Source organism: Carassius auratus, chromosome 39 (genome assembly GCF_003368295.1).
Source record: "Carassius auratus strain Wakin chromosome 39, ASM336829v1, whole genome shotgun sequence".
In the NCBI taxonomy this organism is placed as follows: domain Eukaryota; kingdom Metazoa; phylum Chordata; class Actinopteri; order Cypriniformes; family Cyprinidae; genus Carassius; species Carassius auratus.
In genome coordinates, this window is record NC_039281.1 from 6,089,644 (window position 1) to 6,117,335 (window position 27,692).

The following is a 27,692-nucleotide window of genomic DNA, read 5'->3' on the forward strand; positions in this document are numbered from 1 at the left end:
AAGCAAATTCAAAATATTACTAATTATAATTTATAAATAGTAATACAATAACACTAGTTATAATAGGTAAGTGTATATACAGTATACCGTAGACATATATAATATAGTCAAAAAGTACACCATATATTACAAAATTCCTCCAGTAATCAATTTGTAAATACAATTTTCCAAAATTTACCACAGAAATTCTGTTGAATGATTTCATTTCTAATTATGAGAGCCTTTTAAAGATGTTGTTGTTAATTAATATCAATGTGATAAAGACATTCTGATAATACTTCTCTCTACAGTCCATGGTGCTGCTCCTGCAGAGTCAGAGACAATACATCTTTGAATTCGATGCATCCAACCGCATCACGGCTGTCACCATGCCTAGCGTTGCCCGTCACACCATGTTCACTCACGTCTCCATCGGCTACATCCGCAACACCTACAACCCGCCCGAGAGCAACGCGTCCATCATTTATGACTTCAGCGAGGACGGGCGCCCCCAGGCCGCCTACTTCCTGGGTACCGGCCGTCGTGTCCTCTACAAATACGGCAAGCTGGCCAAGCTCTCCGAGATCTTGTATGACAGCACAGCCATCACCTTTGGCTACGATGAGACAGCCGGCGTGCTAAAAATGGTCAACTTGCAAAGCGGTGGCTTTTCGTGCACGATACGCTATCGTAAAATGGGTCCCCTAATCGACAAACAGATCTATCGCTTCTCAGAGGAAGGTATGGTGAACGCGCGCTTCGACTACACCTACCATGATAATAGTTTCAGAATCGCAAGCATGAAGCCAGTAATCAGCGAGACGCCACTTCCTGTGGATCTATACCGCTATGACGAGATCTCCGGAAAAGTGGAGCATTTTGGAAAGTTTGGAGTCATCTACTATGACATCAATCAGATAATCACCACTGCCGTCATGACCCTTAGCAAGCATTTCGATGCGCACGGCCGAATCAAAGAGGTTCAGTATGAGATCTTCCGCTCTCTCATGTACTGGATGACGGTGCAGTACGACAACATGGGCAGAGTAATCAAGCGAGAGCTAAAGATCGGCCCCTATGCCAACACCACTCAGTACCGCTATGAATACGATGGTGATGGACAGCTCAGTGGTGTTAAGGTGAACGATTGGTCCACTTGGCGCTACAGCTACGACTTAAACGGCAACCTACACCTGCTCAACCCGGGTAACAGCGCCCGACTCATGCCGCTCCGCTATGACCTACGAGACCGCATCACACGGCTCGGTGACGTGCAGTACCGTCTGGACGAGGACGGTTACCTGAGTCAGAGGGGCGGTGATGTGTTTGACTACAACTCTAAAGGCCAGCTGGTGCGCGCCTATAGCCGTGCAGCTGGAGGATGGAGCGTCCAGTACCGTTACGATGGACTCGGACGCAGGGTGTCTACTAAGAACAGTCTGGGTCAGCACCTCCAGTTCTTTTATGCTGACCTGAACAACCCGACTCGGGTCACGCATGTGTTCAACCACTCCAGCTCAGAAATCAGCTCTTTGTACTATGACCTGCAGGGCCATCTGTTTGCCATGGAGGTTAGCAGTGGGGAGGAGTACTACATCGCCTCTGACAACACTGGTACACCACTGGCTGTCTTCAGCAGCAACGGGCAGATGATCAAACAGGTGCAATACACCGCTTACGGGGAGGTGTACCACGACTCCAACCCTGAGTTCCAGCTTGTCATCGGCTTCCACGGTGGGCTTTACGACTCGCTTACCAAGCTGGTGCATTTCACACAGAGAGACTATGATGTTTTAGCGGCCAGATGGACGTCGCCAGATTACACCATGTGGCAGAAGATCGGAAAAGAACTGGCACCCTTCAACCTGTACATGTTCAAGAATAATAACCCTCTCAGTGATATGCTGGATGTCAAAAACTATGTCACAGGTGAGAGTTTATAATTGGGTGCCTTTGCCGATTAGCTAACTCATTAGTTATTTAAGTCTGTCAAATGTACGTTAATTAAATGTTAGTATTGGCTTATAAAATATTGTAATAGTTTTTATTTTTGCTAATGTTCAATAATATGTAAATTAAAAAAACTATATATTCAGAGACTATATAAGGTAGAGATGGTCCCCTCTATATAGTTTGTATTTGTTGTATTTTCAGCTTTGGTGAGCATAAGAGACTTACTTTCAGAAACATGAAAAAAATATCTCTCCCAACTGACCCCTTTTGAAATGATAATGTGTAAATGTAAATGTTTTTTTTTTTTTTTCCAAGCCAAATTTTGTCCATTCAATGGTTTTCTCTACCACAAAATGTCATAATTTGGTCAGTTTTCTCAACAATTTATTTTGTTTTTGATAAATACTTATCAATCAATTGCCCTTTTTATTGCAAACCCTAAAAGCTTAAGCTTAAACTCCTTTTCTATGTATTTTTCATTGCAGATGTGAAGAGTTGGCTGGTCATGTTTGGCTTCCAGCTTAGCAACATTATCCCAGGCTTTCCCAGACACATACACTATTTTGTGGATCCGCCATATGAGCTCTTCGCCAGTCAAGAAAGTGAAAATGGGCAGGTGCGTCCCCACAATAATACCACATTAAATCCTCAGGATACAATTACAACAACTTTAGTATTTCCAAAGGTAGCAAATCTGTGAATACTGGACTAGGTGATCTCGTGTGCATTTACCAAGACCTTTAATTTTCTTCTTGCAGCTGATAACTGGAGTTCAGCAGGAAGCCGAACGGCACAACCAAGCATTCATGGCTCTGGAGGGACGGCTTCTTGACAAAGAGCGCAAGAACAAACATGAGAAACCAGGCCACTGGTTTGGCACGAGTACCCCCATCATCGGACGAGGAGTGATGCTGGCAGTGAAAGAAGGCCGCGTGGTCACAGGGGTCTCCAGCATGGCCAGCGATGACAGCAGGAAGGTGGCTCTAGTGCTCGATAATGCCATCTACTTAGACGGGACGCACTACACTCAGGATGGCCATGACTGTCATTTCTTCGTGAAGATCGGCTCAGCTGACAGTGACCTCCTAGCTTTAGGACTCACCAATGGACGCAAGGCACTGGAAAGCGGGATCAACGTGACGGTAAGCGGTCGCTCGCGAAGAGGAGTCACCGTTGAGTTCCAGGTTCCAGCTCTTTCTCTAAGCGTGCGCTATGGTTTGGCGTCGGACGTCCTGGATGAGGAGAGAGCCCGGCTGTTGGAGTTGGCGCGGCAGCGGGCGCTATTGGGAGCCTGGCTGCGAGAGCAGCAGCGGGCACAGGATAATAAAGAGGGAAGCCGCTTGTGGACTGAAGGAGAGAGACAGCAGCTCCTTTCAACAGGGAAAGTGCAGGGGTACGATGGGTACTACATTTTACCTGTAGAACAGTACCCTGAACTAGCGGACAACAGTTTTAACATCCAGTTCTTGAGACAGAATGAGATGGGGAAGAGGTAACAGTCCAGACATCTGTTATCCTGTTTCTTTATATTTCGCTTTCTCTCCACTTATACCTTTACAGTTTTCAGTTCTTTTCTCGATCTTTTTCTCTCTCTTGCTCCGTCTTTCTCTTTTTTTCCTTGCTTTGTTTTCTATTATCTCCTGAACCCACGGAGAATAATTGAACTAATGGGGAAACTCACCGAACGCTGCAGGGACCTTTAAAAGAAGAACATTCAAAAACTTTGTTAATACTGCCTCTGGCAAAAAAAAGAACAATTTGAAAGACCTCGTCTTTGTTTTTCAACTATGGACCTCAAAAAGCACTGAGAAACTGAAAAACAAAACAGAGCTACTGTTGCTGAAATATGAAAAATCCCCTTTTTAAAAAAGAATAGATATTTTGACCCATATTTTTTGGGTTACCGAGAGGATGTTGGTGCCAGATGATCTGGAGAGGCCCAGTCTCGACGTCAGAACTGAGGAGTAACATCCGTCAAGAGAAATGTCAGTCTCAGGCCTCACATTCTTCACAGCTAAACTTTCAGTTGCCACCGCAGCAAGACCCCTCATCTACAGACTGTTTCTTCAGGAAAATTCCAGTGGAGTAAAAGTGATGAAAACAACCAAGTCTGACATAGTTCGTTTCATCACTGATAGAAAAGTACTTGCATTGTATCTGATAACAGTGAAGTTCTGCGTGTGCTTTAGATGCGATAGTTTTGTACGTCCCAGTCGCATTAGAGTAACGAGACCTTCACCAGGGCACTTCTATATAGCGATATCAGAAAAAAAACACTCACAGTCTCCAGATTAAAAGGTTACTAGTTTCAGAAACTATTTATTTTTACTTAGTTTGTTTCAATTTTTTATCATTCATAGTACTCTGACAATCATAAAGGAGTCACTGCTTTTAGCTACAAAGATAAACTTTGATGGTCGAGTTTATTTTCCTTTGTACGATACGTAGTAATTTTTCATTTTTGTATTAATTTAGATTTTTTTGCTTCAAAGCAAATTCTAGTCATATACAGAAATAATTTATGTAAAGTGTTTAAAATGGTTTATACTTTAAATAAAGTTTAAAACTGTGAAACTTGTTTTTCAGAATATATCCGTATGTACATTGTATAGATTTACCTTTATGCAGCACAGTAGAATATTGTTCATAATATCAACTTTTATATTTCTAACAGAAGGTGGCTTGTTATGTGCAAATCAACAGCTGGTATTGAAACACTATAATTTTTTGTGACACTCAGATATCACAGATATGGAATAATATTGATACCCCATCTGATTGTCTGGTTCAGTTTTTTTTTTTTTTGTTTTTTTTGTTTTTGTTGCTGTACTAGAACCCAAACCATAGAAATTTATTCTTTCCACTGTGAAGAGACTCATTATGGATGTCATGATGTACCAAATCAGTATTGAGGGATGATTCTTACTCAAGTGAGACTCTTCTGAGACCTTACCAATAAATAGTTTAATTCATGTGAGTTTGGCTAGTCTCATGTATTTGTAAATGTCTTCACACACAGGTTATAATATGTCATTTTTCCACGTCTCATGGGGTGGAGAGTGTACCATTTCCTTACCATGGTAAACTATAGTTTCTGACAAATATATAGATTTTACTGAAGTGAAACTTTGGTAATATTAACCAAAATGTTTCGTGATACTGCAGTTAAACTATGGCTTTTCGGACATGCACAATGGTAATAATACTATGTTTTACTTTAATAAGCATTTATTGAGCATATCCAGATGTAATATATGGAAGCGCCACAAAATAAAAAACGTAATTGTGATTTATTTATTTTTTAAATTCTATATAGTTTATATCACACAATTCAGATTAGGAATTCTGATTTTTTTTTTTCATTCTCTCTCACTGTCTTTCTTTATCAGTTTCGAGTTTACATATCGCAATTCTGACTTTTTCCTCAGAATTATAAGTTTGTATCTGGCAATTCGGTTGTTGTTTTTTGTTTTAGTTTACATTTTCCAATTATTATGGGTTTTTTTTCTGCCATGGGATAAAAATATAAGGAAATGTAATTGCAACATTTCATCGCACAAATCTGCCTTTTTTTATTATTATTTTTTTTTAATTCTGACTTTATATTTCACGATTATGAATATTATTATTTCCACTACTACTACTACTATTCGTTTGTGCAACAGGTGCACAGTTCGCAATGTAGCAGTCTTTTATTTTGAAACGACGGGTCTTTTATTGTGAAGTTGCCTCACGGAGGGGAGTTTTCAAGGCGGTGCCTTTTTGCATGGCCACGCCTACGCATGGCTTCTGAAAATTTGAATGACAAGGAAGTAAAGGTGTTGCCACCCGGTGAATCTTAACGTCAACATGGCAAGCCTCGGTAAGTGTATTTCCTTGTAAAAATATTAGGGATTTAAATAAAGCTACGTGTGAAACTGCAGTTCTGTTCAATGTTTCTGAGTAACTTACTGGAAACCTGTACGTGTTGTTTTCGAGCAGCTGCTGTTTTCGGTGTCTGTTGTAGTCAGGGTGACAGTGCCCATGTGCACCTGTGATAAACACTTCAATTATCTCTACATTTGATTACTTACAGTATAACGAGCTGAAGGTTTTGTGCACTTTGCTAATATCCTGCGGTGCCTGTTCTCTCAATTCCATTTATTCATCTCCTAATATGCAGGTTATATTTAGACTTGTGTCCTGGTCGTTATTTTCATTACTTTGTCGTTTTGAAGAGCTTGGAATCTTGACGTAAGGATGACTTGCAGAAAAGAAAGAAAAAAAAGACGGTTATGTGTATGGAAACAATACTTTCTTGGCGTTTTGTTATGATTTAATTATTATTCTCGTGTAAAAACATATTCTTGAACATCCATACATCAAAACAATTGAAATCGTAGTATTCACAAGGTAACTTAACCAAACAATTTACAAACACATAAATAATATCTCGCGTAAATGGTATCATTGCATCAGAGTATATTATATATAGTATATATAGTATATAGAGCATATAATATATATATATATATATATATATATATATATATATATATATATATATATATATATCTGTAATATTGTTGTAGTATTAGTTTTGGTGATTACTGCGTTCAATCAAGGTTGCTTATTGCGTGACAGGATAACTGCTTGATTGTACTCATTCCTCTCTGCTATAGATAAGGAGATTTCCTACAGCAATCTCAAAGATCTTTTGGCAAAGGGTTCAGGGCTTCTTGTGGATGTGCGCACTAAAGATGAAGTAGACAGAGGACATATTCCAGGCTCCATTCACATCCCAGGTAGGAGAGAAGATTGACAAAAATTATGCATTAGTTGCAAAAACTATCTGTCTGTCTATCTAGTTATTTGTTATTGTTTGATATTATCACTTTTTAGGTTACCTAAAAGTATTGTACATTAAGTGTATTGAACGTGTACTAAAAGCAATTTTCATTTATTTAATTTTAGTGGAAAATATAGAAAGTGACATGTCCCTGGACGCAGCTGAATTCCAGTCTAAATTCGGTGTAGTTAAGCCATCTCTGGACAGCTCTGAACTGGTTTTCCACTGTCAGATGGGAAAACGTGGCGCTCTTGCGACAGAGAAAGCCAGAAACCTAGGCTTCAAGAAGTAAGAAACTTGGAATAATGAATGCTTAAACTATCACAGTTTTACTGAAGCCGTAACAATAATTCCTTCTCTGTCCTCAGTGCCCGTAATTATGCAGGGGGCTACAAGGAATGGTCAGAAAAAGGTGGCAAGTGACAATCGAGTCAGAACTCCTGGAATACTCTGAAGATTCCAGCTTAAATCAGGGACCAATTTACTCTCATACAACTAATCATAATATTTGTACATGTATTTTAATAAAGTCTGATTATTAAACAAATAAATGTTGTCCTTGTCTTAGCCTTTTAACCTCCTGGGTCCTCCTCTGTAGAAGACATTATATTTTAGTGAATTTCTCTGGGACCATACGTGTCATAGTCGGGATGTCCTGTCCCGTTTTCAAAATGGTTGTCGTAAAAGAAAAAAAAAACGTCAGGAAAAAAATGTATGTGGTTTAAAATAAGAAAATGACCTTTTGTTATGAAACAGGAAATAATTTCCATATATGTCTTCTGTAGAGGACACCAGGAAAACATGTTTAACGGGCATTTTGGGGAAACACAACAACTCAATAGGGAAAGAAATGATAGATCAATATTCCTATGAAATATGAGATATTCTTATGAAAAAGTTGCATAGTTATTACACCAATTATAACGCTTTTTTTCATTATGGGTTGCCCCAAGAGCAGGGGTGGAGCCAGGGGGTGCCACTCAAAACTGCAGTTTTTGTCCCTTTTTTTTTTTGTTACCAAGAAATGCATTTATTAAGACGCGGAACACCGTATCTCTCTTTATGACCACATCAAACGGGAGAATTTTCAGACGCGCACTTTAGCTTCACCTCAGGCCAGCGACACACCGGATGCGTGGCGTAAGCGTCTCAGCTGCGTGGCGTGTGTCCGTTTCAGTGGCGGAGCCAGGACGTTTTCATACGGGTGGCCAGGGAGGGGCCAGCAACCAGTCTGGGGTGGCACAGAAATCTTCATTATTTCAATATAAAAATGTGTTAGACTATAATGTACTGGACTGTTTTCGTTCCAAAAACACAACTAAGTACAATTAATTTCTACTAAACTGTAATTGAGATATTTGTGAATTAGAACAAGTAATACTGAGTGAATATGACAATTTTTGCATTATTCCACACCTCCAGGTATTTTATAAAGGGGCTCACTATAGCTTTATTGCTCATTCAACTTTTCAAAACTCCCCAATGCTTGCTCTCCAATATTGCATACTAATGGATGAGACACGCAGAAAGATGTGAAAATGGCTGGAAGTCAACAGTAGACATAAATGCCAGGATATATATTTTTTTATTTTATGCATTTGAATTTTAATTTTCATATATGTTCTACTAGATTTGTAAACTTTGTAATTTAATGCACAAATAAATGTGAACACAGTACACTTATACTAGTATAAGTGCACTGTGTTCAAATTTATCTATGCATTAAATTACAAATAAAAATACATATAAGTTTGTGCCTTTGTGCCTATTCTCGAATTAGGCCTATAGAATATATTTTAGTACATGGATTTGAGCGACGTTCTTGCAAAGTTTGCAGCTTTAATCACCTTTTTGGAAATTTCATGACCACGATGTATGCTCATATTTCTTGTGCGGACTATTTATGATGAAGTGATACAGAGCGTGCACAACATATCTGCATACTGTTGAAGAGTATGCGCCGTGAGCAAAGTAAAACAGCTAATAGGACAGGAAAGTGTGTTTTACTGACATATTAGAGGTGTGCGATACCGCTAGATTTGCTAGATCGATTCGATACCAAGTAAATACAGGCCCAGTATCGTCGATACCGATACCAATACAGATACTTTTTAATAATTAAGGCGGATGAGTCTTCAACCTAAATCTAAATGAATTTTCATGACTTTTAATTTGTTTTTGTGATTTGCATTTTGGGTTATTAATCAGAACTACAAAAGCTTTTGTTCAGAAACAACTTTTGGTTACTTCTGTTTTATTTAAATAAACAAAGTTACACAATGATTACTTCACAAATATAAAAAAATGTAAAAACAAATTCTCTTCAAGTAGCATGTTAATAAAAAAATGTTTCTCCTCTTTAGCGCATTTCTTTTCAAGATTTTTTTCTTAAAGTCACAAAGTTTTACTTCACAATGCAAAACAAATTCTCCTTGTACAAAATTCCTGAAGACGACATCTTCCACTATGGAAAGAGGCTGCAGGTCCTTCAATCATTTCTGATAGGCGCCTTGTAATATCCACTGCTCTTGGAGAATCAGCTATTGATAAAATAATAAATAATAAAAATAATTAAGTCTGGTGCACATCTAGGTGTAGTTTAAATATAGAAACTAGTATCCATTTCACAGCTAACACAAAAAGGCCTGAAAATACAGCCATACAACGCTCCTCTTTCTCTCTGCCTCTGACTGACTGCTGTTAGAAATGCGCGGCTGAGCGGTGCGCGCGCCTGACTGCTGGTGGTAGCGCTAGTGGTGAGTCACGTGACGGTACAACACAGGAGAGGGGGCGGAGAGCAGTGTCGAGCATGAGCAGCACTCTTGAGAGTTTGCTCTGCTCTGTGACAGCAGCAGCATTTTGATAAACACGGCCAGGTCGCAAAATGAGAGAAACTGAAACCGGGGTGGCAAATGCCACCCTAAAAGAAAGCCTTGCCACCCAAGTTGGGAGCAACGAATTAAAGGTTATGGCCAATTTGAAAATTTATTAGCGCGAATCTTTCATGATTCGTGATCCCGCTCCGAACTCCCGAACTGATTCAAAAGATTTGCGATCCCCAAACTAACTCAAATGATCCGCGAACCCGCTACTCCCGAACTGATTCAAATGATTCGTGATCCCGCTCCGAACTCCCGAACTGATTCAAATGATGCGATCCCCAAACTGACTCAAATGATTCGCGAACCCGCTTTGAACTCCCGAACTGACTCAAATGATTCGCGAACCCTCTCCGAACTCCCGAACTGATTCAAATGATTTGCGATCCCCAAACTGACTCAAATGATTCGCGAAAACGCGCCGAAGTCCCGAACTGACTCAAACGATTCGCGATCCCGCTCCGAACTCCCAAACTGACTCAAATGATTCGCGGTCCCCATTGACTCAAATGATTCGCGATACCGCTACGAACTCCCGAACTGATTCAAATGATTCGCGATCCCCAAACTGACTCATATGATTCGCGATCCCGCTCCGAACTCCCGAACTGACTCAAATTATCTCTTATTGAGATATAATATAATTATCTCATTGCACCTGTCAAACATAGTATATTTTGCCGTCAATACTGTTGACAGTGTCCTTTATCAGTAGGCTTTATATTTATGCTCAACATGAAGTTAGATATTGTTGTCGTGAAGACAAGATCCTGGTCTGTCGGCGGCCTCCCTCTGCAGTAGCAGCGCGCCAGCGGTGGTAAATCACAATTTAAAACATGTTTTCGTAAAAAATACCACACGGTTAAACACAACCTCAGCTATAACTTATAACCGTGTGGTACACCTGCGTAAACTCTGCTGCTGTAACCTAGAAAGGAGTAGGATGAGAAATTGCTAATTAACTTTAGTAATGTGGCGTGGCGTGAGGTGTAAGGTGGCGTGAACACAGATTTTGGATAAAATATTTGCCCATCTAAAAACATATCTAAATTCATATAAAACACAATTTTTTATTATTATTGGTAAGTTAATCTATTTTATATAGTCTATTGTTAAATCTATAACATGTTGAAGAATTCATTTATTTAAATTAGTTAAGTTGTTTATTTGCTTCACATATAGGAACTATATTTTTATTATTAAATATCTCTCTTATCTCTTATAAAAATAATGCTTTGTCTGACTGACTGTACACCTTAACTGTAATAAACAAATCGGTAACACTTTAAAATAAGGTTCATTAGTTAACTACATTAACATTAACTAATAATGAACTTCACCTATTCAGCAGTTGTTCATGTTTGCTCATGTTAATTTCCACATTTAATAATACTTTATTAAAATCTTAGTAGTCAATGCACTGTGAACTAACATAAACAATCAGTGAACAGCTTCATCTCTATTAATTAACATTAACAAAGATTAATAAATACTGTAACAAATGTATTAGCCTACTTACTCATTGTTAGTTCATGTTAGTTAATACACTAATGTTTAATAAATGAACCTTATTGTAAAGTGTTACCAACAAATGATACCATAACATGATTCATTAACATTTTTAAAATTATTTCTTAACAAATAGGCAGTCGATGAAATCTAATGTAATCAATCAGAAAATTATTGAGGTGATAAAAACACGGTCATTACACTATCTGCCTCAGGAGATGATTGAGTTCTCCCGAGGCATGCTGTCACACATCTGACAAGCCACTGTGCGCAACAGAGGACACTCGCCGACAAATTGACCCGCCCTCCTCTGACTCTGATTGGCCGTGAACCTGAAACAAACCAATCAATCCAACGATGGCAGCGAGTCTTACCCAATCGGGCAGAATATGACGAGTCTTCAACAGAACGCCGGTGGGGTGTTTTGAATGAGATGCTTCATTGTCATTGAAGACAACTCCGAAAAACAGGACAAACCCCGTCCCGTATTGATTCAAAAAAGGACGCGCTATTTTGTTCTCAAATACGGGACGATTCCGTATTTTAAGGGACGGGTGGCAACCCTATTGCTGAATATTCATAATTGATGGATTAACATCTATGCCCGGGTAGTACATCAGCAATCCAGCGAAGAGAAAAGAAAACTAAAAGTAAAAAAAAAAAAGAAAAACAAACAAACAAACAGGCAAGTTGGCTTGACGTTGGACGAGTCTCAAATTTAGGGACCGTCTCTAAAATTACATGCGATAAATTGGCATACACTTTTCTAACGTCAGTAGCATTTGAGCAGAATGGTTTATTAAAACAACTGTAATTGTTCATGTACAGTAGGTGTCAGCTATAACGCACAATTGACTTAAAAAGTGACTTAAAATGCATTATATAAAAAATAATGAGGCAATAATGATTGGTTAATAATGATACTGTTAAAATACATTATGTAGGCAAATACAAAATAAACAATTTATGTACATGTTATTACAAATGCCATGTAATTGCTACTGACCAAACATTTAATTCAAATATTCACAAAATCTTTCATTTTTGGACACCTTTTTGCTATAGATGACACAGGCTTTATAATTTCTTCAACAAAAGACGTGCATATCACAACCCTTACAAAAATAAACAATGGTTTTATCATAGTAAAACTGCTTAGATTTCTTTTGCATGATTTCTGAATGCTTGAGACTATAAAATAAATTAGGGTCATAATAAAGTTATAGCCACAGGTAAATGTCGAGATATCAAAAATTCCTGCCCCCTTCTCGCCACCATATCAATATTTTTCTAGATCCGCCCCTGTTCCTAAACATTTTTTAATGTTGTAATTTATTACCGCAGTGTGTGGAGAGTTTACTTTTCACCGCGGTAACCAGAATTCCTTTTAGTTTGCCTCACAGGCTGTGATGTAGGCCTACAGGAGAAGAAAAAGCATTTATCTTAAACGTTTGGTTTAGGTATAATTTGTTAAATGTTTGATGTTGTACAGTAAGTGTCTACCGGTTTGACGTTGGAAGTTCGATATTCGCAAATTTAGAGATCGTCTCCAAAGTTACGACATTGGTTTACAACAGGCGATCGACTGTCCTGCAAAGTTGGGCTCCAAACTTAATCAAACACACCTGTCTTTAATTTTTAAGTGAGCTTGAAGACCTTAATTAGTTTCTTCAGGTGTGTTTGATTAGGATTGGAGCTAAACTTTGCAGGAGAGTCGATCGTCGGGAGCAGATTTGGGCACCCCTGGTTTACAAGGTTCTAACTTTAATAGCATTTGAAGAGAATAAAACCAACTGTAACGTGTTAATCCAGGTGTCAGCAATAGCCTAATGCACACCTTTTAGATTTTTTTATATTTATAGTAATAAACTCAAATAATCAGTAAAATTGCTATTTGCACTACTGTAAATGGGCTCATACACAAAATATGCCATAATTTAAAAATCAATAATATTTGAATATAATCATTAAAATCTTAAGAGCAACTATAAAGTCTTCATCTAGGTGCCAGCTATAATGCACACCTTTAGATTTTTGGTATTTGTTCAAATATACTGTCAAATCATATGAAACTATTGGTTTGGGGGCTATTTGACTAATAAAAAATGACTCTGACAGTCTAGCTTCACAACCTACACGAACAACACAACAGTGGAGTTATTTCAAATAACTGAGTGTTTACCACAAGGCGTTATATAATTGGAGGTTTGTATGGAGCTAAATTTATTAGTGCAAGAATATATAATGCACACTGGATTTAGAGTTTAAAGGAATTATAGCGTGATGGTCGTCATGAACTCTCTATATTACAGCTTTTTTCAACAAGTGCTGCAATGCCATATCATGAAGCGGATTGGCATCTTTAAAGAATTGGCATACATATCAATAGGGGACAAATATACGCTTTTTATAGCCTTTAAACATAGAACGTTTGCAGCCAACATAGGTTTAAATCTCTGCTAGAGACAATTAGCACTTGTGTGACTGGATAAACATGTACAGTACAATATACACACAGGATAATGTGACAACTAGCCCTGCCCCCTGCATAATATTGAAAATGAAAAGTTAATAATTTTGCTAAACTTTTAACGTCCATCTAACGCTCTTTATTTGTCACGGAAAGGCCCATTTAATGACTCCACATACAAGAACAAACAGATGCTATCAGGAGGAGTTAAATCAAAGAGTGCACTCCCGGCGGAATACTTCGACACACAGTTTAAGAGGATATTTGAGAGAGAGAGGCGCTCACAGACCCTGCCAAAATAGAAAGACATTATAGGATACAACGAGCCAAAAAGAACAAAGACTTTCTTTCCAGTAACAGAGAGATAAAAAAGTGACTGTAGACAATATTAATTTCTCCTTTAAAAAAAAAAAAAAAGAATTAAGTAAATGATGACACAATTTTCGTTTATAAGGTGTTTCAAAACTATTGACTAGTGTACTGGTGCAAGGAGAACAAAGTTGCTCCTGATCAAGGATATTTCATTAGGGAGAGGTACAGTACAGTAGGCATTGGTTGTCAAGGTCTATGAAAGTCTGAAGACGTGAAAAATACCCCAGAACCTAGAATTTTTTTTTTTTTTTTTTTTGAGAAAGAAACATGCTTTGTGCTTTTTAATGATGTTTGTTGAGCTGGAAACAAGATTTTGAAAACAAGGATTTCACCAGGTTGCAATAGTTCAAAGCATCAAATGCAAAAAAAAAAAAAACAAAAAAAAAAAAACACAAACCCAGAGGAATAATAACTTGAGTGAACCATTGAGGCAGCTAATCACAGAACTATTTAGATGTTTGCCATGAAGATTACAGTTTTTCCAATTGTTCCTGAAACTGTCCCTACAGTTGCTTAATAGTTTTCTCTGATTTTCAGATGTGAAGTGGGAAGCTATTATGGGACATTTGAAAGGCCCCATTCAAGCAATAAGTGCCCTACAGAATCCAAGGAAACCAAAAAAATCACCTGGAAAAAACTCTTACACAAGTCCACCCAAGAAGGGAAGTGGTTACAGGTAAGCAGATGTGCAAGTTTCTGTGGTTTTGCTGTCAGACGTATTGTCCTTGCGCAATAATAGCTATCCTGACATCACCCTCTCCAAGATGGTGTCCCATTCCTCAGACCCCTATGACAGAGCCAAGGAAATGCTAAAGGTATTTTTAGGTCTACATAAATGAGATTTTCAATCCGACTCCCAGGTCCTTGTTTTAATCAAGATAAGGCGTCCTCTGAGTACCTGACAGTATAATTCTATGCAAGCAGATTAATGTGTTCTCTTTTTCTAATGAGAGCGATAACTTGTTTACCATCGTGAGATCATGGCAAACAAATCTATGCTAAAATATGGAGCATTTCGTTTGAACCTTCATCCAGTTGAATGCTTTAACAGCAATCCTTACAAGTGCGCCATGTAAAAAGGTACATAAAGGAAACCATACACAGTTTAAAAATGTTCAAGAAGTGCATATGGAAAGAGTTGTATTAAGTTTCCATCTTGGAACAGTTTGTGCCATCTTTTTTGTGCAGACTGGAGGCATGAAAGCAGGAACATTTGGTTGCTACCCCACCTACTTTGCAGAACCCCATGGTACCAAAAAGACCAATTCAGCAATGACGAATAAGGAAGTCAAAATATTTCACCTCTCCCCTGGTCTAAAGAGCACACCTGTCAAGATCATCATCAGTCTCAACATCAAAAAGTAAGCTGGGCTCCAGGAACTAGCACCAAGACTCATATTACACTCCAAACAGTGCTTAATGTTTGCACAATAATCAGTAATATCAGTTGCTCAATATGTTCTACAGGCAAAGACACTGCAGGTTCACAGTAATGTGACTTTCTTTATTTTACAGGGCTGTGAGTTCCACAAACTATAATCGAATCCCCTCTGTGATGGCATATTGAGAACTTGTGATGTCTTCAGGTGAATAAATTAATGTTATATATTGGTTTTTTAGATCAAAGAGTTGCAATTTTTAATTGAATTTATATAATTCTCTTAATGGATAAAGATAAACTCTTTTAAGATATATTATACTTAATACTACACCAGAAAAAAAATGAAAAGAACACCTTTGTCTAAAACCAGTTTTTAGTTAAGCATTAAAAATACATATTGTGTTTAACCAGCAAGGTGTTGGCCAAGTTTTTACCGCATTTATGTCATTCTCTTTTTTGTTATGGTTAAAACCTTTTATACAACTGTATGTAAAAGTGGCCTTAAAGGGATAGTTGAGCATATGACAACAGAGTTTTCTATTTAGTTTGAACTATGACTTTAGGTTCATTTAGAAACATGAGAATTGAAGAAAAAAAAACAAAAAAACAATAATATTCATAGAAATAATATAAACAAAGAGAAAAAAAATTATTGTACTGGGAAACCGATTGCATCGATTGCAAAGTATTACCAAATACTTTGTACAATTCATAGATGATGGCATATTTAAATTCTATTAAAAACAAAATTCCCCTTCTTTCATATTTTGAGAATAACTGAAACCTAAAGGGATTAGTTTGTGTCTAAATTTAGGATTTTCTCTGTACAGAAGGCTAATATCTGAGAAATGAGTTGACGAACAACTTTGCAACAAGAACTAGATTAAGGCCTTAAGAAAGAGTTTTGAGATTATAAATCCCTTTTACACCTGGCATTAACGTCCGTTTTTTTGTGATCAGATCACAGGTTTTCAGTGCTCAGAGTGCTTTGTGGGTTTTAAAATGTTTTTAAATTGTATCAGTGAACCATACTGGGGTAGTCAGAAACACGCGACCACATTGCATTTAAATCAATCCATCCTGAACCACAGTGAAGCAATGCCTAATGCATGCTAAAAACCAGGTGTAAACAGTAATGTAGTAATGATTCGATCACTAAAAATGTGTTAATACCAGGTGTTTATGAATTTAAATTGGCATTGTATTTCCCTTTATAAACTAAAATGAAGAAATTAATAATGGAATATCAAGAAGCAATAAACGCAAACAATACAAGTTGTCTATTTTCGACTGTCCATCCCTCTAAGCAGTAGGATATACAGTAACTAGATCATGTCCCTTAGGTGGGTTCATTCGCATTCGAGCATGGGCTTCACAGTACATCTGTCCCTCCACGTAAAAGTAGCCCTTCTGCTTCAAATTCAAGCCACAGTCTGAGCACACGAAACAGGCTGGATGGCGGTACTTGTCCCGAGCTTTCACCACCGGTCCACTGTGAGCCAATTGTGAGAAAAACTTTCATTTAATGAAGTTGTTAAAATGCATGAAAACTATTCAGCGTAGAACATTCATTTCATAAAAACTGATACTATATTCTCAAAGAAGACACAATCTATGGTCTTATGCTGAATGCTGTACTCACACAATGCCATTGCCACATTTATCACAGAGAGGCAGCTTCTGCAGTGAGGATGTGCTGGCTTGGGTTTTTGTCACTGGGGCTTTTACACTTCTAGTCACCATGGGCCTTGTGCCTGTCAAAGGAATAAAGTGTCTCAGATCCACCTCGCCAATATGAAATGCTAAAGTTAAATAGAGCCTGCAAAACTATTACTCTTCCAATGCACTTGTAGTTCACCAGAAAATTAGCTGAATTTTAAACTGACATCTTTATCAGTGCAGCAAGCTGTAATTTCTGTCTCATGAAGTCAGAATTGCCCCAAATAACAGATAAGGGCAGCTCACCGTCACTCTCCACATAGTCTTGCAGGGCCTTGAAAGATCCAGACTGACGTGGTTGATGTGGCTGCTCTTGGTTCTCCTGGAGCATACGGTACACATGAGAGTCTTCAATAGACTTCAGGGATTTAGGGCTGAAACGGATAAAGGCAGAAGCCCAGAATGTTTGTCCGTTAAGAGAAAACATAATATTGTGTTATATAAAAGTTTGACAGTGCTCAAGAAGACACTTTATAAATATTATATGCTGGATAAAAGTAAACAAATATATATATATTTTTTTTTATTATTGGTAATGGACATGCTGTCCATTACCACAGTTTGAGTTGTTTGAACTGTCTAAATCATAATTTGACTTTAACTACTATTTTAAGTCAATAGTGTGTGCAGTTTTTTATTTTAACATTAATTTATTAACCCCCACCCCCCGCCACCCTTTTTTTTTTTTTTTTTTTACATTAAATGCTATTACATATGTGCCTTGCCCTATAGCCTTTTATGGTAGCTTTTTTATTGTATTTAATTCTGTTTCATAGCATATTGACCATAAACCTGTAAAATTTTCTATTACTTACATTTGATTAATTTGATTTCAGTGATTTTTCCAGTCCTGCATTCTTGAAAAGAAAGGTTCCAAAAGTTTTTTTTATTTTTTATTTTTATAATGATGCCGCTGAAATAACTATTTTGGGTTCGCAAAGAGCATTCATTGAATTGTTGAAAAGATCCTTTTTTTTTCTTAGTTTGAAGAACATTTTAAAAATCTAAAGAACCTTCAGTCTGATGGAAAGTTTCCATGAATGTCTGGATCTGGAACCACCGAAGCCATTGAAGACCTTTATTTTTAAAAGTGCACATTTGCAATAGTTTCCTATTTACCCCCAAAGTATTTTGAAGTTTTCCATCTGTAGGAGCCCTGTTTTTTTTAATCTGTCAGGTCTTTAATATAGCTGTGCTTACTGTATGGAAACAAAGCTCTGGATACCTGGGCCATGCCTGCCTGACTACAGATGACATCTTAGCCTGCTGCAGTGTATCTGAGATATTGTCTGCTGAGTATAATGCAATGGGGAAGTTATACTGTGTAGAAGGAGCTGCCTTGGACCCAGCCGATGGGGTGCCAGACATTTGAGCTACATTTTTGATCAGCGTCTGGGATGTGCTGTCACTGGAGTTGTGTAAGGTCAGTTTATAATAGCTAGGTGAACCGAACCAGGAAGCAATCAAATCAAAAGGGCCACAGAGGACACAGAAAATGATAAATAAGACAGAAAAGAATGGAAGGAGGAGTTAGAGATGTACATAGAGCTTCAGTATATACTTGGCTGTTGTTTTATAATCAGCAAATTTGTTTTAAGCTGTACGAATGCATGAATGTAAAAAAAAAATTGAATATAAAAAAAATGTATATAAAAAAAAGTACGAATTCTACTGTGATTAAGTGACCATATTTGACTTCATGTAAGGATGCTTTTGTCTAATGACCTCTCTTGGCTTGCAGATGTGAAGGGCTTTGATTTGACATTAAACTTGTGTTCGAAGTAATCAATGTCCTGTAAGACATAAGATATGAAGATATGAATAGATCAGAAGTATGAATAGGAGCAGAAGTCCTCCAAGATCCAACACTGCAGGTTCAAATGTGAATATGTGTTCTGCTATAATATACTAGTTCAAAAGTATAAGATAATAATTTTCTATCCAAATGCTTAGGCTGCTGGAACACTTGTGAGGACTTCTGGAGGATCAGTGTGTGTGTTAGTGGTGAGTGGGCAGCCGGTCGACAGCGAGCAGAGAGAAGTTTCATAGTCCATATGATTGGGGTGATCCATGTTGGCACTCACCCCTCAGGCTTTTCATGCACCAGTCCCCGGATCTGTCCTTTCAGGGCGTCCTGGATGTTATCTTGAGAGTAGAGTCCTATGGGAGTGTTGTAGGTGGAGCTCACCACCTGCGTTTTGTCATCCAGACTGGCAGCAGCCACAAAAGGCTGTGCTCTTCTGTTGTGACCTGTGCCAATAGGTATACACTCCTGCGTGTGTAGGACAGACATACACACTTCATACTCAAAGCTCCACACAAACACCACATTTGCATGCCAGCTTCTACAGATATGACTTTTTATTACCTGAAGATGCAACATAACTAACTCAAAACTAAACTATCTTATTGTTTTTCCAATGTTTCCATTGAGAAACATTCTTTACTTGACTTTTCTTCACTTTTCTTACTTTCTTTGTTGCAACACTTGCTCACCAATGGATCCTCTGCAGAGGATAATCCTAACGTAATCCACACGACTCCAGTCAATTCACTTTTTTAACTTCAACCCATTTCTTTCAAGCTAAGTCCTCTTTCCATAATATTGTTTACAGTGGGGAAAAACAAAAACTGAATCAGGAGAGAAATATGCGTCTCTCTTATTTTTATTACAAAAAGGCACTGGTATCAGGTGGATTCATTGTGAATTTTTTTTTTTATCAGCTGTTTTGAACTCTCATTCTGACGGCACCCATTTACTGCAGAAGATCCAGTATCTTAAGCAAATTTCTATAGTTAACTCTTCCTATAAACGTATTGTGTTGGACAAGGACAGATCAAACAAAACTTGGCAGCTTTGCACAATTTCTGAAGAGATACTCCACCCAAAAATGAAAATTCTCTTATCATTAACAAAAATTTTTTAGAAAAAGAATCCATCTCTGTGAGTCAGTATAATGCAAATGGATAGGCTAATGCTTTAAAAAGCTCTCAAAACAAACACAACAGTGGTACAATTTTTTGAGGGATTTTTAAAGTATCATCTCATCCATCTGCATAATATGGACTCTTATTGCTTTTACGCTTTTAAGTAAATGATGAGAGGATTTTGATTTTGGGGTGAAAGTATCCCTTTAACATGCCTCGTGCACTCTAGTGCTGTTTTTTTTTTTTTTTTTATAAATAATATACATTTTCTTGCTGCATATTATTAGCAGATAAAAAATAAAGAGCTGTGCATTTGTTGTTCTCTTCTATTACACTTACTTGCTTCTTTGCCTCCAAATTGATTTTGAATGGGTTCACTTTCCCTTCTTCTATAACCAGAGGTGACCACAATTTAGTTTCTGGCCTGCAACACATTTAATGCACACAGTAAGACACGAGGTAATCGCCTCCTGTGAAATCATAAAAAAGATCAAAGAGCACTAAGGGGGGTCATTACTGTGCACCAGGGCCATGACCACTTCTAGCTAGTAAAGTAACGTCAACAGACTGGCATGTACAAGCCAGATGGTTTATCGGGAGGGTATTAATCACAGAGGAAGGACACATTCATTGTTGTTGTAAATAAGGCTCTGGGGGTACTGATGGACACTTTCATAGCAGTGGGTAAAGGCAAATTCTTACAGTCCTCCCTCTGGCTGCAACTTTAAAAGGAGGTGAGAGAATGTGATATAAAGTTGTTGAAAGACTCTTAATCCTGTTTGTAACACTATCCTATAATGAGAAAAGCTCATGGTACCTCTCTATCTTGAGGAAAAGCTGATTGTTGGAGGCTTTGATCTTGTTCTGAGCCTCAGCGTGAGTCATACTGTCAGTGGACGCTCCCTGGATGGCCAGGATGATGTCTCCTGGACACAGGTTGACCCGAGATGCCTTACTGCCTGGTGTCACCTGAAAACAAGAACCAGACTTGATAAAGGCCATGCATATACAATGACTTGAATACACCTTTTATAATAAGCATGGTTTTCTATATACATAACTGAAATAAAGCTGAAATAAAATATAGATATAAAAAAGGAAAAATATAAACTTTGAAATAACTGAAACAAGTTTAAGGTGAAGTAGTAAAATTACTAAAATTAAACTAGTAAAGATTAATTAAAATGATATAGAAATGACAAAAGCAATTACAATTACTAAAACGCAGTAAAATAAAAACTGAAAATATGAATCTAATTCAAAAGATAAATAAATAATAAAATAACAAAATAATTTTCCTTAAAAAAATCTTGTACTTATGTATTTAAGGTGTAAGTATAATGTTTGTGTGTGTGTTTTCGTTCTCATTTCTTTTTTATTTTGATGGTTTTACTATGTGTTTTTAGAGTATTTAAGGTTTTCTCAAAAGTATAAAGATTTCAAAACCATAAGAAGCCACCATAAATACAAAGAAATTATTTCTTACACTTTAGTTTTAAATCTGTGAAAATGCTTACAGGCTGTTCACATAGAAGGCATTTTTTTAATTTTACTGTGTTGCTTTTCCATTGGTTTTCAATGTGAATATGCATTAGACAGATATCCGTCTTTTTCAGAATCTCACTCATGAGCGATGATTTCCAAAACCACAGCACTCATGTTAAAAGTTTTTAATTCCATTGCCCAGCATCTTGGGTTTTTTAAACAAAAATTAGCATTCTATGTGAATGTGAATTACATTCAGTGTAAATGAGAATGGTTTAGTATGCCGGCCAATCAAGCCAAAGGTGGCTAAAATAGGACTAATTGTGATCTAAGTTACTTTGGATAAAAGTTGTGAATAGTGAAGTGCTTAATATGCTTCAGCTTGTTTATAGATTTAGCAAAGATTTAAAAAAAAAAAAAAAAAAAAAAAAAAGATTCAGATTCTTTGGAGCCTTCTTTCAAAGTCACTACAAGTGTGCAGCAAGCTATGGAGCAGTTTAGACATAAACAGAAAGTGACAGGGGTAGAAACAATCTGTTGACCCTCTGTAGTTTAGAAGTGGACTAAAAATAGCACGTTGTGGATGTGTCAGTCATGGCCGGGTATCATCCTCCGGGGGAGCAGAGTCAGGTCTATTGGTGGTTGATGATCTGACTGCTCTGGCATTCAGCCTGCTGCCCGGTGTTTCTCTGGCCTCTCTTTCCATCATCCTCTTTTTCATTAATGAAGTCTGACATCATCCCTTATTCCTCTCATCTGCTGGGCTCATTTTCTTGGGTATTCTCTTCATCCCCCTAGTCATTTATCTCATCACCTCATCCTGTGTGCAGGCCTCGTTCTACCTGTGTTCTGACTTAGCTGCTCTATTACTGTATATCCCAACAGCTGACCTTCTTCTAGTTAAGTCCACCTCTCAATAGAGGAAGATTTATACCAGGTCAAGTCATGCCAGTTATCTAAGACCAGAGGGTTTTAGTGTTCTATCATCAGTGTTTAATGTCATTACGATTTGTGTGCCTGGACCACAAAACCGTGGATTTTTCTAAATTAAGATTTTGAATTAAGATCAGCTTTCCATTGGTGTATGATTTGTTAGGATAGAACAATATTTGGCTGAGATACAACTATTTGAATATCTGGAATCTGAGTGTGCAAAAAATATTGAGGAAAAAAGCCTTTAAGGCTAAATGAAGTTCTTAGCAATGTATATTACTAATCAAAAATTAAGTTTTGTGATGTTTTATTCCTAATGTATAATTTATTGACTTACGAAGCTAGCATCTCTGTTTCTGTCAGATAACAGACACACTTTAATATCTCATTTCCTAGTGCCTTTCTCACTTTGTGTACACACCAAAATCACATTTGTCCACCTGTATCTTCTAGAGCGAATACATCTCAAAATACATTTATATGACTTCATATAAGTGACACTGATGCCTGGCTGTATTTAATTCAGCAAATGAAAACTAGGCCTTATTTCCCCTGTAGACATCCATTATGGGGCGACTGTAGAAATCGAGGGTTACTGCAAAGAAATAAGCATCCAAATGTCTCAGAATGGACACAATAAAAATGAGACTGTTCCCTTGGCACTATTTAAGCAAATGAGGGATGTGTTTGGCTCACCAACAAAGCCGCTCTGTTTAGTAGATTGAAACAAAAGCAGCTATGAACTGATATGAAACCATTGAGTGATATGTATCCGATTGTCAGTATAAACAGAAACATGAATATAACAATTGGGGGTTTGTAAGCTATGCATAACCTGTGCAGAAAAAAATCCCCAAGTGACACGCAAACCCACAAGAGAAGCATGTAAGGGCACGCTGAACAATTAGACATTATCAGGCAGAATAAATCAAGGGATAGTTCCCCTAAAAGTTCACATTTATTTGTCCTGGTTTTTCTCCAGACCTGCATGATTTTCTTTCTTCTGTGAAAAAAACAAAAAACCCAAACAAAACAAAACATGATATTCTGAAGCATGTTTGAACTGTTATGTCCATACACTGAAAATCAACTGGGTCCAAAACATCATCAGATCTCATTGACTTATATTATGCGCTCTTAAAAAGAAAGCTTCTTTGTTGCCATCAATGGTTTCATAAAGAACTTTAACATACATGAAACATTTCAATGCACAAAACATTCTGGAAAAAGTTTTTTTATTTTTTTTTATTTTTTTATTTTTTTTAGAATACTAAAATAGTTCCTGACTCAAAAAATGAAAACAATTGGAACAGAAAAAAAGAAGTGTAAACTGAAAGGTTTTGTGGGGAACCAAAAATAGTTTTTCCATGACATCACTGCTTTGAACCTTTTGAACTTTTACAAAGTATCTTCTTCTTGTGTTCCATACAGGAAAGAAAATCATATGGGTTTGGAACAACATAAGGTAAGTAAATTTAAATTGATATATATTCTGCTAACATAAAGAAACCTGACATGAGGTTGAGTAAATAACAGAATTGTCATTCTTTGGGAGAAGTGGATAAAGCTCAAGGTTGACACTCAACCATAAACTACCCTCGTCATGCCCTTGAGCAAAGCACTAAACCCAAGAACTGTCTGAACTGAAATGAATGATTTGTTAAAGGTGTCTGCTCAGTGACTGGATTTAGATATATAACAGTCATTTACATTTTTAATTCAACAGTATAATTAAGATGGTCTGATTTTGCTTCTCATAAAAAGCCCCATCTGTGCTGGCATGCACGCATCGATGGAGACTAATGTTACTGAAATAAGAACATCAGGCCTCATAGTATGAGAAAAGAGCCACCTTGCTGGCATCAATTAGTGTATGATTACAGACAGCGGTTTTACAAAGAAACCACACACATTCTGCATTAGTCATCAGTATTTCTCTGCTTAAAGATGAAATATACAGAAAAGAATCACCCCTTTTAAAATAATCAAAGTTTGTTGCTTTGTAGCCTGAGTTTTTGTTTTATCCAGCTCTATTTACTCAATGCAACTTCAACTTTTCTCTACCCACTGTATGTAGCTTTCAGGTTCTGGCACAGGCATACACCAAACTATGAAATGCTAATTCTAATCCATTTCATTTATGTTTGAGTGGATAGTATTGTTTTAGTCTGAAATCACATCCAGTCTCATTTTACTTGGATTCTGCAAGGAAGTCATTAGCTAGGAATTTTAAATAAACCTGATTGGTTTAATTTAAGAATGACATCATTCTTTTCAGCTGAGACTTCAAGTCTACGTTGTACACCTGGAGGTTCCAATTTCCATACTGTGGCCAAAACCAGTGCTGCAGCAGAAAAATATACTTTCTAGACATGTTAATTGTTAGTAAATACCACAGTATTCTTGGAAGAATCTTGAGGTATCATTGTATATTAATAAGGCAATCATCAAAATACTATTATACCATCTGATACCAGTAAATCACTGTAATGTGGTAACACCTATTTTCTGTTAGGACAATTCATATTTTGTAAGACCTGCTCTTGCGCTTCTAATCAGTGAGTATGGGAAGTATCTTTTTATGACGACCTGTCCGTTCTCTGCTGTGTTTTTTCCACAATTTATGGAGAATGTCAGAACTGGCATTCCACTAATGATATATGTAGGTAACATACCGAATTAGTTAGAGGAGGCAGTTTTCAGTTTTAGTCAGGCGGCGCCTTAGGACCGTCTTAGCCTTCACCAAAATGCACAAACTTTGTAGTTGCTGAGCATAAATCTAACATGCCTCTTATTCAGTTCAAAATAACTTTATCTTTGAAATGGGGCACTTTCACCACCATCTATAAGTATTAGTCAGTTTTATTTATGAGAGGATATGAGGTTTGAGATGGTGCTGAAATGATTGCTTAAATTAAAGAGATTGTCAAGTTCATCTCACACATCACCAAGTGCTCAGTTAACCTTTGACCTCTTCTTTTACCACAAATGATCAGACTTCATCAGCTGTTTAAAATATTATTGGACTAAGAGCTTTGCAATTCATTCAGACAACAGGTGTCCTCTCCGAAGCCTGTGTGTGTGTGTGTGTGTGTGTGTGAGAGAGAGAGAGAGAGAGAGAGAGTGTCTGTCCCTGACTTTTTGTGAACTTGTTAGTAACTGGAAGAGAAAATGCCCAAAAGTTCACGACACGTAATATACACTTTTAGGTACAGCCATAATACATAACCACATTTATGACTCCGATGAGCTGTGAATAATCTGTGTTTTCAAATTCACAAACACCATGATGCAATGGGAGGTAGTATAATATGATCAGTTTGGCTAATTAATTACAGCGTTAGACGTCTGAATATTAATTCAATAATATTCAAATTATAAACACTATTCAAAAGTTTGGGGCTGGTAAGATTTTTTTTGAAGAGGTTTATTGAAAGAAGTCTCTTTTGCTCACTAAGGCTACATTTGAAAAATACAGTAAAAGCAGTAATATTGTGAAATATTTATCCAATTTGAAACCGTTTATTTTAAAATGCAATTTATTCTTGTGATGGTAAATCTGAATTCTCAGCATTATTACTCCAGTCTTCAGTGTCACATGATTCTTCAGAAATCATTATATGTTAATTTGACGCTCAAGAAATATTTATTTTTATAATCAATACTTAAAACAGTCGTTATGCCTACTGTTTCTATGGAAAACATGATACGGTATATTTATTTCACGATTATCAAAGTTCAAAAGAACAGCATTTATTTTTAATAAAACAATTGTAACGTCTTTTACTTTTAATAAATATAATGCATCCTTGGTGAATACAACATTAATTTCTTAAATTGCAATATTAGAGTAAATCACAATGGCATGAAGATAAAAACTAGGTAATTATAACTAGGCTCTATTGGGAAATGATTGCCTGACAACCACAGATGTTTCTAAAAATGAATGTCAGTTCGAACTTGTGGCTCTAAAAATATTTTTTCTCACAGTACTCCTCAGTTATGTCTAAAGTGAGGTCCTGGGAATGTTATTTTGTGATCCACCCCACTGGTTTCTCATGCCCACGGCAGTGTTAGCCAGCACATCAAAAGCATCTTTATCTCTGAGTGGAATGTGTGAAGCAGCAGACTTTAGCCAAAGGCATTCACTCACCCGAGTTATGGTCAGCGGCTGGTTAAAATCTTTGCCTCCTGAAAGCCGAAATCCCCAAGGGGCTGGCCCATCCAGCACCACGTTCTTTGGCATATCTGTCTTGTTTTCTTCAGCCTCCTCTTTCTCAAAAGTTGAACTTGCTTCCTCAGTTCAATCTCTTTTTTACTAGCCAGAGATCTCACTTCTACCCTGGATGAATGACTCACACAACCACGACTGGAAGCCAGTGCCTGTCTCTGAGTCTCTTTTAAGCATGCATGTGGGGTTAGGAGAGTGAATGAAAGAAAGATGATGCCTGAATGCCACACCCCTCTGAGGTCATAGGGGTTGACTGAGATCCTGAGGGGTCAAACTCTCTCCCCACCTCTTTCAGATCCAACCTTACGCCCTTTATGATTAATCCTCTTTTCTCATAAGTCTTAGCGGTTTGATAACTAAAATCATCCACCAGTGACTCCCTTTGCTCTGTCATCACCCTGTGCGCTGTCTAGACTTTTCTTTCCTAACCGCCGGCCAGACACCTGTGCCTGACTGAGAGGAGTAGACTCCTCCATCATGAAGTTGAGGCTGAGTGTTGAGTCAGAGCCCTTGCTTCTGATGAGCAGATTACAAACTGTTTACAGAGCACAATAACAGAACGTCATATTTTCATATCAACAAAGCATGTGTTGCTCTTTTAAACATCTCCTCTCGGGAATGTAAACAATTTCAATTACACAGCCACATAAGGGAACACTGAAAACTGCATGGATTGCATTTAATAATAATAATAATAATAAAAAATAATAATAATAATAATTAATTGACCTAGCCTAGTGTGTAGATGTCACATAGTTACATTATACATAAAGTGGCTCCAAAAAACAGTTGTGGACAGATAAAACATGCTTTAAAATGTATGAATGTCATTGCATTAAAGGATGAAACATCTGACCACCCTTTTCTCCGAAACTAACTTCACTTTTTTTTTTTTTTGCCATTACTGTTGAACCAGTTAAGTCAGGTGATTGTTTTGCACATACTATGCAAGTTAAATAATGACAAATGTCTTTGTAAAAAAAAAAAAAAAAAAAAGCATGTTGAATTGCATTAATTGAAAAAAA

At 37.2% G+C, this 27,692-nt stretch overlaps 3 protein-coding genes and 1 pseudogene across 4 annotated transcripts in view; 3 read left to right on the forward strand and 1 right to left on the reverse strand.

Annotated features, from left to right (window-relative positions):
• The window catches only part of LOC113057747 (teneurin-2-like), a 45,740-nt gene extending 41,072 nt beyond the window's left edge, over nt 1-4,668 (forward strand). For both annotated transcript variants that reach the window (XM_026225246.1, XM_026225248.1), the window contains 3 exons: nt 291-1,908; nt 2,418-2,548; nt 2,691-4,668. In XM_026225246.1, coding sequence (XP_026081031.1) covers nt 291-1,908; nt 2,418-2,548; nt 2,691-3,428 — 2,487 coding nt within the window. In that variant the 3' untranslated portion in view covers nt 3,429-4,668. The remainder of the gene's footprint in view (nt 1-290; nt 1,909-2,417; nt 2,549-2,690) is intronic.
• Nucleotides 4,669-5,660: 992 nt separating this feature from the next.
• On the forward strand, nt 5,661-7,320 carry LOC113058141 (thiosulfate:glutathione sulfurtransferase-like). Its single transcript, XM_026225823.1, has 4 exons — nt 5,661-5,794; nt 6,594-6,716; nt 6,886-7,048; nt 7,129-7,320. Exons 1-4 carry the CDS (start codon nt 5,782-5,784, stop codon nt 7,181-7,183), a joined length of 354 nt encoding a protein of 117 aa, XP_026081608.1. The 5' UTR covers nt 5,661-5,781; the 3' UTR covers nt 7,184-7,320.
• A 5,924-nt stretch (nt 7,321-13,244) lies between these two features.
• On the forward strand, nt 13,245-15,355 carry LOC113058023 (UPF0602 protein C4orf47 homolog; annotated as a pseudogene).
• Nucleotides 15,165-27,149, reverse strand: LOC113057794 (PDZ and LIM domain protein 3-like). The gene is made up of 7 exons (XM_026225311.1): nt 26,590-27,149; nt 20,836-20,987; nt 20,358-20,442; nt 19,175-19,362; nt 17,337-17,464; nt 17,014-17,125; nt 15,165-16,863 (listed from the first exon to the last, which is right to left on the reverse strand). Exons 1-7 carry the CDS (start codon nt 26,680-26,682, stop codon nt 16,674-16,676), a joined length of 948 nt encoding a protein of 315 aa, XP_026081096.1. The 5' UTR covers nt 26,683-27,149; the 3' UTR covers nt 15,165-16,673.
• Nucleotides 27,150-27,692: the final 543 nt, after the last annotated feature.

Excerpts from the sequence above, each read along its gene's own strand:
- LOC113058141 (XM_026225823.1), top strand. Across the intron at positions 6,717-6,885 it reads AGGCTCCATTCACATCCCAG|TGGAAAATATAGAAAGTGAC; the intron begins GTAGGAGAGAAG and ends ATTTAATTTTAG. Across the intron at positions 7,049-7,128 it reads AGAAACCTAGGCTTCAAGAA|TGCCCGTAATTATGCAGGGG; the intron begins GTAAGAAACTTG and ends CTCTGTCCTCAG.
- LOC113057794 (XM_026225311.1), bottom strand. The coding sequence starts at position 26,682 with ATGCCAAAGAACGTGGTGCTGGATGGGCCAGCCCCTTGGGGATTTCGG. Across the intron at positions 20,988-26,589 it reads AGCCGCTGACCATAACTCGG|GTGACACCAGGCAGTAAGGC; the intron begins GTGAGTGAATGC and ends TCTTGTTTTCAG. Across the intron at positions 20,443-20,835 it reads CTTTTCCTCAAGATAGAGAG|GCCAGAAACTAAATTGTGGT; the intron begins GTACCATGAGCT and ends AATGTGTTGCAG.